The following is a 13,430-nucleotide window of genomic DNA, read 5'->3' on the forward strand; positions in this document are numbered from 1 at the left end:
CTTTAGAGCAGGAGAGAAAATAAGAAATAATATCCATCTGATGCTTGAATCTAAAGGATCACTTCCACCTTTTCTGTTACACAGGAGATGAAAAACGTTACATACCTTACTGTTCAGCCGACTACGGTCAACCAAGAAAGGATGGCAAAGAGAGGGACATATACAAACAGATGTGTACCTACAGCCAATCACTTACTTTGGATTTCCAGCCCCTGGCTTCTTTCTCCGGAATATGTTGAGGAAAGTGTTAGACTTGCAAGGTGCCTTGCCATCCCCGACATGCATACGAACAACATCTGAGGTGGTGAAGGCACTGCGGACGTTCCTCTCAGGCTTAGCTATGATGATGTACATCTTAGGAGTGAACATGCACCCCAGTGCCACTGTCACACTCAGGCTCACTGCAAAACAGGTGGTGATGATCTTGTAGTTGCTCCCGAAATAGATAGGCACAAAGGCCAGCCAGATGATACAAGTGGTGTACATGGTGAATGCAATGTACTTGGCCTCATTGAAATTGGCAGGCACATTGCGAGTCTTGAAGGCATAGTATGTGCAGCTCATGATCAGGAGTCCATTGTAGCCCACAGGTGCCACGACGCCTAGGTTGCTGGTGTTGCAGATAAGGTAAACTTCCTTAATGCTGGGGTAGGAGAGGATGGGCATGGGGGGCTCCAGGATGATCAGCGTGATAACCAGTGTCAGCTGCACACTGATCAAAATGGAGGCAATTACCACTTGGGCCCATGCACTCATGAAACGTGGCTTGCGGGTGCAGATCTTCTTTTTGCTGCCTGCTAGGATGCGTGCAATGCGGTTGGTTTTAGTAACAAGTGCAGAATAGCACATGGCAGATGAGAGACCCACCAGAAGGCGCTGGAGGTAGCAGGATGTCGTGGTGGGTTTAGCTATAAGGGTGAAAGGGCAGACGTAACCCAAAAAGATGCCAGCAAGGATAATGTAGCAGAGCTCCCGGCTGGAGGATTTGACAACAGGGGTGTCCCTGTAGAGCACAAAGATAAGGGTGACAAACATGGTGACCAGGATCCCCAGGCAGGAAAAGACCACAGCCACAATAGACTCTATATTGCTCCACTGAAGGTACTTTACAGGGATGGGTTCACAGCCTGTAGTGCACAGAAAAGAAACAGAGTGTTAGAAAGGTATCTGCTCGAAGAAAGAACACTTTTTTTTTTCTGGCTCCACTATAATACAAATATTAACTTATGCCTGTGTGCCATGGATTATTAAAACCACTTTACAAAGGAGGGAACTGTAACATGGGAAAGTTTGGATGAAATGTGTTAACAATACAGCCATCATATTTAGATGTCTCAAACATTTGCTTATGGCACTACAAAGGAAAATGAGATTTGGAAACTTTTTCCTAATTTTTCTTGAAACACCTGCTGACAATCCCAGTATATCAAAGGTGGAGCTGGGAACAAAACTCAGACAAACTCTGCACCATCCCTTCATTTCAGCAGGGAAGGGACTGTTAGAAACCAGAATGGGTAACTAAGACTAACTTATTTTATTCTTTATCAAAACCATTATAACTTGACCCGCTGCCTTCTTGTGAGAGTGATTTTATAAACTGTAGAAATTAATTAGTGATCTATGGGCTGAAAACCAGTAAAAAAATCCAAAATTGTAGTAAAACTACATCACAGATGTTGTACATTCTTATATTTCTTCTTTTTTAATCTTAGCATTGCTATATCCTCATTTTGTCAAACCCTCTGCTCATTGTTTTTCCACTAAATAGTGTAATTTAATTCTTATGAAAGAGTCAACCCCACAAAATAAGCATACCTTCAAAAAGTAACTGGAAAGGCTTTCCTTTATGACTAGTACAGATATGCAAACACAGGTATCACTTAAGACAGTACTTAACTGCTCTCTCCCACACTCAAGAGGGAGTCTTCCCTCTTGGGGAAGACTTCTGCCTTCCTCACTGGGCTGCAGAAGTAATACCAGCAATAAGCATTGCAGAGAAAGTGAAGTCCTCTGTTGTTAACAGGCTGTTACATTTGTAAAGCTGAGTTAATGAAAATGTTTTTCCTAATTTTTGATCTTACCAGTGCCAAAATGCTTTTAACATGTTTCTGTATCCTAAGGTAAGTATCCACAGCCTCTTCTACTTCTTGTTTCTGTACTCCTCCAGTTTCCCTTGGACCAGTTCACCTTTTGTGCATTTCTGCCACCTCTCAATTATTTTTCCTCTCAGTCCCTCGCCATCCCTGCCTCTTTTCACCTTCCAGTTAATTATTTTTTTTCCTAGCTAGTCACCTCTACACCCAGAAGTCTCTATTATGAAGCTGCTGGTCCAACTTTTCACATCCTGGACTGGCTGCTTATCACTTCTGCCTGTCTGGGTTGAAGAGGCTAGGAAGAGCAGGGAAAACACGGCAGTGTCAGCGACCTTCTAAGAAATACATCTTTTGCAATTTTCATAGAATCATAGAATAACCAGGTTGGAAGAGACCCACTGGATCATTGAGTTCAACCATTTTTTTTTGCAACCATTTTGCTGCAAAACTGTGTTCAGTTCTGGGCCCCTCACCACAAGAAGGATGTTGAGGCTCTGGAGCGAGTCCAGAGAAGAGCAACAAAGCTGGTGAGGGGCCTGGAGAACAAGTCTTACAAGGAGCGGCTGAGAGAGCTGGAGAAGAGGAGGCTGAGGGGAGACCTCATTGCTCTCTACAACTACCTGAAAGGAGGTTGTAGAGAGGAGGGTGCTGGCCTCTTCTCCCAAGTGACGGGGGACAGGACAAGAGGGAATGGCCTCAAGCTCCGCCAGGGGAGGTTTAGGCTGAACATTAGGATAAAATTTTTCACAGAAAGGGTCATTGGGAACTGGAACAGGCTGCCCAGGGAGGTGGTTGATTCACCTTCCCTGGAGGTGTTTAAGGCACGGGTGGACGAGGTGCTAAGGGGCATGGTTTAGTGTTTGATAGGAATGGTTGGACTCGATGATCCAGTGGGTCTCTTCCAACCTGGTTATTCTATGATTCTATAATTCTAAAATCTTAGCGAGGGCCCTGATATTGTGAAGCACAAAGGTCATGCTTAGCCCCTTCTTCCTCAATACGTACTGTATCTGCAGGAATCAGCTTCTAAGAACCAAAAGCTTCTGAGGCCCACAGTTTTGGTCAATTTGTATGCATCTTCCACAGGGTTGCATTAAGCTACCAACTGATACCTCTACAAAAATGTATTTTCCTTCCTTCCAAATATAGGAGAAGTAAGCAGAGGTCTGGATCAAGGTTGAACAGTTTTACTGTAACCTCATTTTGAAAAATAGAGGAAAAATTACTTTTGATGATTTAAAAAAAGAAAAAATCAGCCCGAGGCAAAATCCTGACACAGAAAATTTCTACTTTAACTTTTAATATCTGTCAATGGCTTATGAACTAAAACAATGTCTCATAATTCTGTACTCTTTGTCTCTAACAGTACCGGGCTGACTTAACTGCTGATAACACTGTTGACTTCAGTACAGGTAATGTTACAGGTACCTGTAACATCAAAATCAACAGAAATGAGTGTATGTACAACTGGAGGTCCTATGAAGAAAAGGAATTCTGTTTTACTCAGGGTGGTCTTTTCAAGACTTAGATGAAGAAACCCATTCTCCCAGCCAGTATTTTTACAGTGAACTATGAATTAAAAGCCTTTTATTGGAAATGGGAACATCTGGCCATTTGCCACAGCAGCCCTCCATGGCAATTACCTCTTTCTTTGATTTAATAGTGGACTGACAATCATAAATTCCTGTTGGTTGATTAATACATGCAAAGCTCTTCTTAAACAAGAAACCAGTCTGCGGTTGCTGGGAGGGTTGAGTTGCAATGTGGGCTTTAAGTTTAGCATCATCAAGCCATACTTGTATTAGTCCATCTTAAATGATAGCTTCAGAATCTTAGCCCAAATTCAGAACAGTAGTTAAGCCTATCAATTGCTTCAAGCTTACCTATTGAAATTCCTAGAAATGTTTCATTATATCAGTGTAATTTCTGTGCACCAGCAAACCCCAAGAGCCATATATGCTACAAACATTCGAAAAAGCTGTTTGCACTGGTTATATCATCAAACAGTTGTTGGTTGTCATCACCTATAAAGGTGGGTCATTTCACAGCTAGGAGAAAGTGGGCTAGGGATCCTTGTTGAGACTGGGGGAGGATACCTAGGAAATAGTGTACTTACAGGTTTTTTTTAAAAAAGCAACACAAAAATCCCATTCCCCATAATCAAAACAACTAAACCAAACCTCAAAAAACCAGAGAATTAGTGGTGAAAGCTTCTAGTAAAAAGCTGTTTGGGAGCTTTCATCTACTGTTTTCCCTGCTCTTTAACCCTGAATAATTTCCTAGTGCAGAAAGCTAATCGATTTTAATGAATATTTTTTTAATTATATTCATACTGCAAGGCCAATGAGACAATCCAGGATGTTTCTGAGGTCATTAACACATCCCATGCAACTGATGGCCCCAAACGTTTACGATTAATTTCATAACAGCTCTATAAAATTTCCTGTCCTATCTCATTTTATTGCTTATTTAAGATGATTTATGTAAACTCGGTTTACTAGCTTGACATTCATTCTTTTTATATCAGTTTCTGATACTGTAAAAGATATCTCTTCTTGGCATAAAGCCTTAATATACTGGGTTTAGCAACTATTTGTCAGGTCAGGTTTTTATCATCTGTGGTGAGAAATACTTTGTGTCTGCTGGCTCCACTTCACTTCACTGAACACATATTTAAGGGACACAATGTAAAACAAAATTGTACATTTAAAAAAAAAGAATTAAAATGTCCGGAAAGGATTGTTGAGCAAAAGAGATTGACTTCAAATGGAGAGAATGAGCACCTTGAAAAGCATGTCTTAGGAAACAGGTTAAGGATTTTAGAGCCATGTATAAGGATTTTCGAGCCATGTCTAAGGATTTTAGAGCCATCATCTGTGATGGAAAATGGGGTTAAAACTGCATCCATGTCTAGCAATTAAGATTTAAAGCAAAGGGAAAAACAGTCTGTAATGTGAGATGTTAATGTCTGTGTCTAGATGCTATGGTGCGTAGCAGGATATGGGTACTACACACAAAAAAAAGCTATAAAAACATATTTGATGGGAGAGATCCTGGCAATAAAAGAGAATTCCAAATTAAATAGTACCAATGGCCAGTCCCACAAAGTTCAAGAGTCAGAGTTTATCTAGCTGAGTGTCCCTTTTATAGAGATTAGGATGGCATCAGCTTCCCTACACAACTTTGTACTTTGTACTGCAATTCAAGTAAATGAATTGCAGGGGTTAAAAAAAGTTTTTTCCTCAATAAAACAGAATTAAGAACCTGTGTAGGAGCAGACTTCTCTAGGAAATCTGTCGATGGCTATGCTGTCATTTGGCTGATGCTACTGTGATTTTAGAACAGCAGCAGTCCAGTCTCCTTGCTGAGAAGAAACACAAATCAGCAGGTCATCTACTGATTTCATTAAAAGTTAATAGATTGCAACATGCCCCTGAGATTTTTTCCAGCACTGATGCTTTACTCAACTCCTTTCAGCAGTGCCTGTCATTTTGACATGCCCCCTTTTGAGCTATTTTGGGCAGCTGGTAGCTCTGAACCATATTCGCTCAAGTGCACATGGATCTCTTGCTATGTTCTTGTTCTGCCTTATTAATTAAAAAGAAGTCCCAGTTTTCGTCCCTGAATAGTAGATACAAACAATTCTGTGAACCTCCAAGACTAACAGAACCTGGTTCTCTATGGATATCTGTTTTAAAATTAGCAGACACTGGTGTTCCATGAGGTGGGAGTTGAATATGAGCTTTTCCAACGGTCAGGACATTTATGAAGGGTGATGTGGATTTTCTGGTGTTTAGTAACACAAGATATTCTTCCAGAATTTGGGCCCTTACAGAAGGCATTTTTCAAGAACTCCTCTTCCTAAAACTCACCGGCATGAAGCTTGAAGGAACTGAATGAACACTAAGATTTCCGTAAGCTGACAAATCTGTTTGAAATAGATTCAGTTGCACAGCAGAGAGACAGAGAGATAGAGACAAGGTTGGGGTGAGAGGTATGAAATATAGACAGAGACACATCTGGAACATGACCATATCTTATTTTACACGGAAAACCAAGTTAGACAATGGGTCACATCTAGTTTATTGTGATTAATAGTATCATTTTAGCTGGAGAATTGGCAAGCATTCTCTGTCAAATTAAACCTCTGAAAGCTTACTTGGCTTCAGTGACTTGCTTAACAGTACGTTTTGGAAATATTTAATCAAGGTTTGAGTAGTTCATCTATGTGTTAAATGCTGCAGCAATATCTAGTTGCCAGGTAGTCATATTAAAGGACAAAGATGTGATAAGTTGCACACTTGATCTTCAGCTTGGTAGTCAAATTGCTTCTCTGACTAGAAATGATGGCCTACTGAATACTGGCAGCCAAGATTTGCAGGTGCAGCATGGGACAGAAGTGCCAGTAGTCCTTTATAGTGATACAAAGCAAAACCCAAGGTCAAGGTGGAGCTTCTCAATGCATTAAATCTGTTTTCTTGGATTTATAGCAAAGTCCAGAGCAGGTGTGGAGGTTAACCTTGACAAGTGAAAAATAACAGAAAGTTGCCATAGCAGACAATTCATCGAAGGTGTATACAGCTCATCCAAAGCCTATACACAGTAGAGACCAGTTCTAGCTGTTTCTCTTTCTTCTGCCAGCCTTTCTTAGGATTTTGTTGATGTTCCTCTTGCTGGTGAGTGCAGTAAGAATGATCTTTACAGCAAACGAAAGTGTGGTAGTCAGTTACTGAATGCCCCAAATCCCAGACAAAATATTACTAATTGCATGGTAGAACAGTCAGAAAGAGTATCAAGTCAATCTAACAAGAATGCACTGAGCTCTTGTGACAATCACTGCCAAAACTGCAGGAAATGCTGCTAAGTTCATTAGTAGTCTTAACAGCTTTATCAATGCCTATGTTTACTGAAGGGGAGAAACAGACAATGTAATTTCTTCTGGGTAGAAATTTTTCTACCTTAATTGTCACTGCTGTTGAACTTAGACAAAAGGTATAGAACTTTCCACTTACCCTAAACTGTATTGGGATGTGTGTTTAAGGATGCACCTCTAGTATCTCTGCATGCTGCCACCATACGTCCCACCACACATCCCACCACACACCATTCACCTTCTGCCCAGTAAAATGGGAACGCATTTGGAGGGACACATCCCTACCTGTCAGGTCAGCATTCGGCCACCAGCCAAGCTCACAGGCTTTACATGTGAATTCATCCTGAACAAATTCATTCTCTTTGCAAGCAGTGCAAATCCAGCAGCAACTCACTTCTCCTTTTCTGATCACCTGTAATGCAAAATAAGTCCTCAGCTATGATCCTTTGTAAGAAAACACAGAATCCCCCCACCCCCGAAAACAGGTACCACCTGTGCTGTTTAAAGTATGAAAGGATTCTTGTGTATGGAATGTTTCAAACAACTAGAAAACATGAATCCTGATTCTGTATCTAAGTTTATATATTAAAATTTGTGTTTATGAGTTTAGGGATAATCTTTAAGGACGATTCAATTTTGTTTTGAGGGAGCGGTTCTGAGTCAAAAATATAAACCCGTTTTTCTTTGGTGAAGAGTCATAGTGAGTGTTATATTTTCAATCAAACTTGAGAAAAGGTTTAATCTGAGAGATGGTTCAGATCAGGACAAGTAGCTCAGACCATATTTATTATTTATTGCATAGTAAAAAGCAGTAAACAAAGTCAAAGCTTAGAACAAAGAGTGATTCATGCATATACATAAATATATATGCACACAAGCACAGGCACACACACATAAATTCTAATTTACATTGAATTCTCTTTGGGGCTCATTACACTAGTGTAAATAGAAATTCAAATAAGAGTAAATTAAAAAATCTGCTGCTAAAAAGGTTTAATAGGTCCTAGTAGAAAATAAAAACAATATGCAGTGTTTAAGAATATGCTTTGGAACAGCTCTTTTGGAGACAAATGTTGCTGAAAGCTGTATCTTTCTCTGTTGTGAAAGTTGCTAAATGTAATGATCCAGTGTTGAGAATATCGTTTCCTCATCTTGACTGCTAGTTTTATTACATCGAGGCTGAAAGAAACATCAAGGATATCTTCAGGTCATGGGGCTCCAACAAAGACTCTGGCTTTGTTTGCCAGAATGGAGGAATCTAGTCTCCAGGATCTTGCTATCATCTATATGCGGAGTTAAGTGCAGTAGTGAAATATGTTTTGTTTTATTGAATCCTGGCTTTGTGGGCTCTTTTTTTTAACATTTCCTCCTGCAGTGTGGACAGAATCCAATAGACTTCAATGATGGGAGCTGAAGCTGGCAATTTGTATGCATGGTGTTTACATAAACACATATACACAAACTGCACAATCTCAAAAACAAGGAAAAGATGTTTTGGAGGATAGTAAATACTGATAATATTTCCTCTCCAAGATTGTTGGAATATGTCACTATGCCTTTGCCAAATCATCAATCACTTATTGCTTAGAGTAGCAATATAGAATTAAAAATTAAATGAAATTAGAAAGAAAGGTCTGCTCTAAGGTGATTTTCCTGAATTGCCATTCTTTCCATTTTAAGCTTACTGCTTCCATACCATTTTGATAGTGATGGAACTTGTCATCCAGACATGGCAGGTGGCAAATTATTTGTAGCTTTATATAAGCACTACTGTTTAGTAAACATAGAGTGATTTCATTTGTGTTTCCATACCTCCTGTTGTGAACATGAGACATAGATTGTTTGAGGGGGGGTGTCTTTTTCTTGCTGGTGTTATTGCTGGAAGAAAATGCTGGATTCCCACGGGTCACGTTATTTTCAGGATCAAGCCCCAAATGAATCACAGCCACTGAATGCTATAGGCAATGACTAAGTGAAAATGTTGTTCTTTCTCACATAAGGTGAAATTCAAATCCTGTCACACTAGAAGATTCTGCACCACTACAGAGCACAATTTTAGAAAATGGGATTGTAAGAGTAAGATGTTAATCTAGAAGTCTTTCTCACCTTTTGGCTTGTCTGAAGAAAAGCAAGTCCTGTCCCTTGGCTTGAAATAAGCTTGCTTAGGTTTAGGGAAAAAAATATAGATGAGTTTTTTACATCTCTATAGCAGAAAGATGAGGCGTACCTTAATCTGGCCTTTCAAGCAAGGCTCGCTGCACACAGATCGGACCATTCCACTCTTGTTCATCTGAATCCTGTAGTCATCAATGTTGAGCACACCCTCGTGCCAGGTCCCAATGAGGACATAGTCATAACGGTTGGGCTCTATGTACTGCAGGTTCATGATGTCGTATCTGCAAGGGAAAAAAGAGAAAGCAAATTACTGTCTTGCAATACGGACACTAAAACTTATCTTGATCTTCCTTTTCTGCCTCCGTAAACATTCATATAATCCCTTAACACTAGGGACTAGAATTTCACACAAACACCAAATACAGAAGGATTTGTGGCAGAATCTTTGGAAATGACAGCTGATTGCTACACAGTTACTGATTGCTTGACTTGCTTACATAAAACTGTGAATAAAATGTATGTGTCCAGGAGGAACTGTACATCAAAGAAGGCAAGCTCTGCTAAAGATGCACATGTAGGCACTGCCTGGATGGTGTGGTTTTCAGCCATTTTTCAACATGTCTTTAACATTCACTTGGTGCCTACATATAGGTCGGTTGTAGTTTAGCCCCCCGTGGGAGCTCTGAAGTAATCAAGACAAATGCTCACACTAACTGAGCTGATATATCATAAATTAACTGTAAACACTAGTTCAACAATTTATATTACCCACTCCAGTAAGACTGTTGTGAAAAGTTAGTAGCTCAGGCACAAAATTTACTTCCTCACCCTAGGCAAGTAGGAGAGCACTTTCCAAGGCTAATGTAAAGGAAACATAAAATACTGCAAAAAACAAACATTTAGCTACCCCACCTCCATCGTGGTCTTCCATGTGTTGGGCCTGGTGTACACATATCCCTTACAGCTAATTATTCTGCTCGTTCTTTATCCCACAGAATGTGGCTTGTGCAAAGTGTGGTGATTTCTTAGTAATTGGAAATGAGAAAGAATGGGAGAATGAATGTTAGAGAGTGCACAAAGAGGAAGAATTACAAAAGAGTCTAGATCTACAGGCTGGCCTCTTAAAATGAGAAGGGATAGAGATTTGTTTAAAAAAGTACAAGAGAAAGAGGGCTATGAATGAGAAATCAGCACTGGAGCTGAAAATCACAAAGCACCTTCTGTTTTCAAAGCCCGGGAGTTACAGCCTTGTTTTTCTCTACTGGATTGTCTCAGTCTCTTTTTTTTATAATGAGTGTTGCAAAACTATATTTGCATTAGGAATGAAAGATAAGCAAAGTATGAGCCATAAATAAAACTGGAATGCTTGGTTGTGTGCAAAGAGACATATCCATTTCTTTCTTTTCCCTGCTGAGCTTCAAACGCACAAAATTTCAACTCTCTCTGCACTTCACACAGGAAAAAGGTGGTAGAATTGCTCTCTAGATGTCTTTTTTTTCTTAATTGATTGTTTGGGATGTCTTTAATTAAAGATTATTTAAAGAAATACATATTTATAGCTATATTTAGACCTTGGTCTCGCAAATATGCATCCTCAGACAATGTCCGTGCCACTATAGAGAGGTGCATGGGAAAAGAAACTCTTGTCACTAACTTCAAAGCAGCCTCCAAGCAGAAGGCAGCTTCACTGGTTGGCAATTGTCTACTAATTGAGGGGTTGCTTAGAAAAGGTATAAATATCAATTTCAGTAGGAAATAATTCCTTCTCATATCTCAGTGCTTGCAAAGGAAGAATGTCAATAAAGGAATGCTGTTTTCAGAATCATGAAGAATCAGGATAGCAAGAAGCAATAAGAGCCAGGCACTTTATAACACAGACTCAACAGACAGGAGTAAAATTGAGCAGGAATGTACATGTCTCTTCCTAGCAAGAAGAACATACTTAGATTTTAGTGTGACCCTGTATTGGACTGATATAAAATCAGCTGCTGTGGGCTGCAAAATGAATTTAGAACGTGGAGTAAAATATTAGTATAGTCTCACATTGCCTTAAAGGAATTTTTGAACCTACACAGATTGTTTTAATTTTTGCAAAAATATATTACAAGACACAGAGTGCATTAATGCAATATCAATCAAGAACTGGTAATTTCAGGAATATGATTTTAGTTTGAAAGTGATTTTTATGTTTTCTAATAGTACTGTACTCTTTTCTATCAGTTATCTGTCAAAGAATAAAGTATGCAGACTGAAAGGTCTTACACAGCCTTGCATATGACAAGTTGTAGTACAATGTTTGCAGCTTTGATATGCAGCTTGAGTTCTAAGTGCAAAAATGCAGTCTAACACATACGCTTGGTACATGGAGACATGCTTAAGTTCTTTATAATTTCTTTCTTTTCTTTAATGAAAACTTTCTGCTGTGAGTAAGGACACACTCAGTGCTGGAATAAATTTCCCTACCACTTCCCTTAGATACGTACAACTTTAATAGTTTTGGGCTGTGTCCAAGCTAAAAATTATTGTTGTAAAAGAGGTGGGTTTGACAAGACTTGTAAAGCTCTAAGAGAGTGAGGACCATGGAGGCAGCAGGTTTTCACACATATATATGGCAGCATTTACAGAAGCCATGAAAACATTCCACATTCTGGAAGAGTTCTGAATGAACCCTTCTTTTAGTATAAAAGCAAGCCCTATGGCATATTGAGAAATTATGTGCTCAAATAGGTGTCATCATATGAACCAGATACTCATGAGATGAGCCGGATCATTAGCCAGCTGGTCACAGACATACTCTTACTCTGGTTAGTTCTACATAGCTGAAGTTACTTTTTTCCATAGCCGTTATACCAGACTGGCAGTGAGGTTTGCTGCCCTGAAGGGCAGGATGGAAAAAAACAATGCTGAGCAATGCTAGGATGTAATTGGCCGTAACAACTACCCATGAAGCCAAATTCAAAACCAACCACATATATTTGACAAAAAAAATTCGTTTATATACAAGTTTGAAGTCTTTGCATTATGCATTTGGTAATTTACTCAAAGCATTAGAGCTGATAGGTTTGCCATATCAAAGCCAGAAGAGCTATTGGAAATTTTGAAATAGGCATACATCGGTCTACATCCAAATCTAGTTAGGGTAAAACTAGCAACAATATTTCTCTTAGCTTATGAACCTCAGCATTTCTCCACACATTAGAGGTGCATTGTGGGGGCTGGAGGTTCTCCTTCCTGTTGTCACACAGCATTTTATGGTCAGATTCATGTGGAAATTGTTTGTTCTAGAGAGGTAAGTTTCTTCATTTTGCCCTAAGGTAAAAGCAGACAGTTACCCTAGGATAGAGAAGAGCTTAAAACAGATCTGTCCGCCAGCCTAGTGAAGGAGGTGGTGTTGACTTCTGCATTCCTCACATCTTCTCTAGCTGTTTCTGGGAATTTGAGTAATACGATTAGCATAGAGAAAGGAAATGGAAGATACTCAATAAAAGTAAAAATTTTAGCAATTTTACCAGCATCTTCTTAATGACTGTATAGCGAATTCATACTGCTGATTTCCCAGAGCTACAGCCACATCATTTTTCCTGAAGGCAGTGCAAGTCAGTTAAGTGACTGCATTTGTGCCCTTATGATACAGGTCTGCTTCACATTTATGCATAAAAGCTCTTCAAAAAAAAAAAAAGATTCTGCACAGGAGAAATAAATCTTTGAAAGAGTGCTTCATGTTTTCTGATCTCATTTTGATCAAAGTGGCATGGTCCATTCACTCATCCACGAAGATTTTTCATGTGGAGCTGTGGAAACACTAGGGCTAATCTGTAGCTAAATACTGTTTTGTGTGGACATAAACTATTGCTGTCATACAAGGATCTAATGGCCTGTACGGATCACTTTTCATATGCACATCGCCGTTCTCTAATATGATATTACCCATGTCATAAAGGCCACAGACTATCCCAAGGATTACAGCGTCCATAACAAAAAGGTGAATTGAACTTTCTTGCCCAAACATGCTAACTCCAGCTGTGAAAATATAAATGAGGAACAACAACAAAAATCCCTGCATAAAATAACACGCCAAATTCTATATAGTCCAGAGAATCAAGAAAAAATGAACCATGCTATAGACCAAAGTGATGGATGGATAAATTCTATCATTCTGACCTATTCAGAGAAATACCCTGATATATATCCTCCCATATTATGAATTCAGGAATTGTTCATTCTAATTCTGTGCTTGGTACATCTAAGAGTTGCAGAAATGCTCTCACGTGACAAGATAATAAATAAGGTTTGGGCTAAAATTGAAAAATTACAGCTAAAGAAAAAATTGAAGAGATATCAGGCAGATA

The 13,430-nt window shown here is 39.3% G+C and overlaps 1 protein-coding gene across 4 annotated transcripts in view; it reads right to left on the reverse strand.

Annotated features, from left to right (window-relative positions):
• Positions 1 to 13,430, reverse strand: part of GRM1 (glutamate metabotropic receptor 1) — a 181,874-nt gene that overhangs the window by 31,419 nt on the left and 137,025 nt on the right. For all 4 annotated transcript variants that reach the window (XM_069852173.1, XM_069852174.1, XM_069852176.1 and 1 more), the window contains exons 6-8: positions 9,194 to 9,362; positions 7,252 to 7,378; positions 197 to 1,127 (exon numbers count right to left, since the gene is read on the reverse strand). In XM_069852173.1, the coding sequence (XP_069708274.1) occupies positions 197 to 1,127; positions 7,252 to 7,378; positions 9,194 to 9,362 (1,227 nt within the window). The remainder of the gene's footprint in view (positions 1 to 196; positions 1,128 to 7,251; positions 7,379 to 9,193; positions 9,363 to 13,430) is intronic.

The sequence above is a fragment of the Phaenicophaeus curvirostris genome, chromosome 2, assembly GCF_032191515.1.
Source record: "Phaenicophaeus curvirostris isolate KB17595 chromosome 2, BPBGC_Pcur_1.0, whole genome shotgun sequence".
Classification (NCBI taxonomy): Eukaryota; Metazoa; Chordata; class Aves; order Cuculiformes; family Cuculidae; genus Phaenicophaeus; species Phaenicophaeus curvirostris.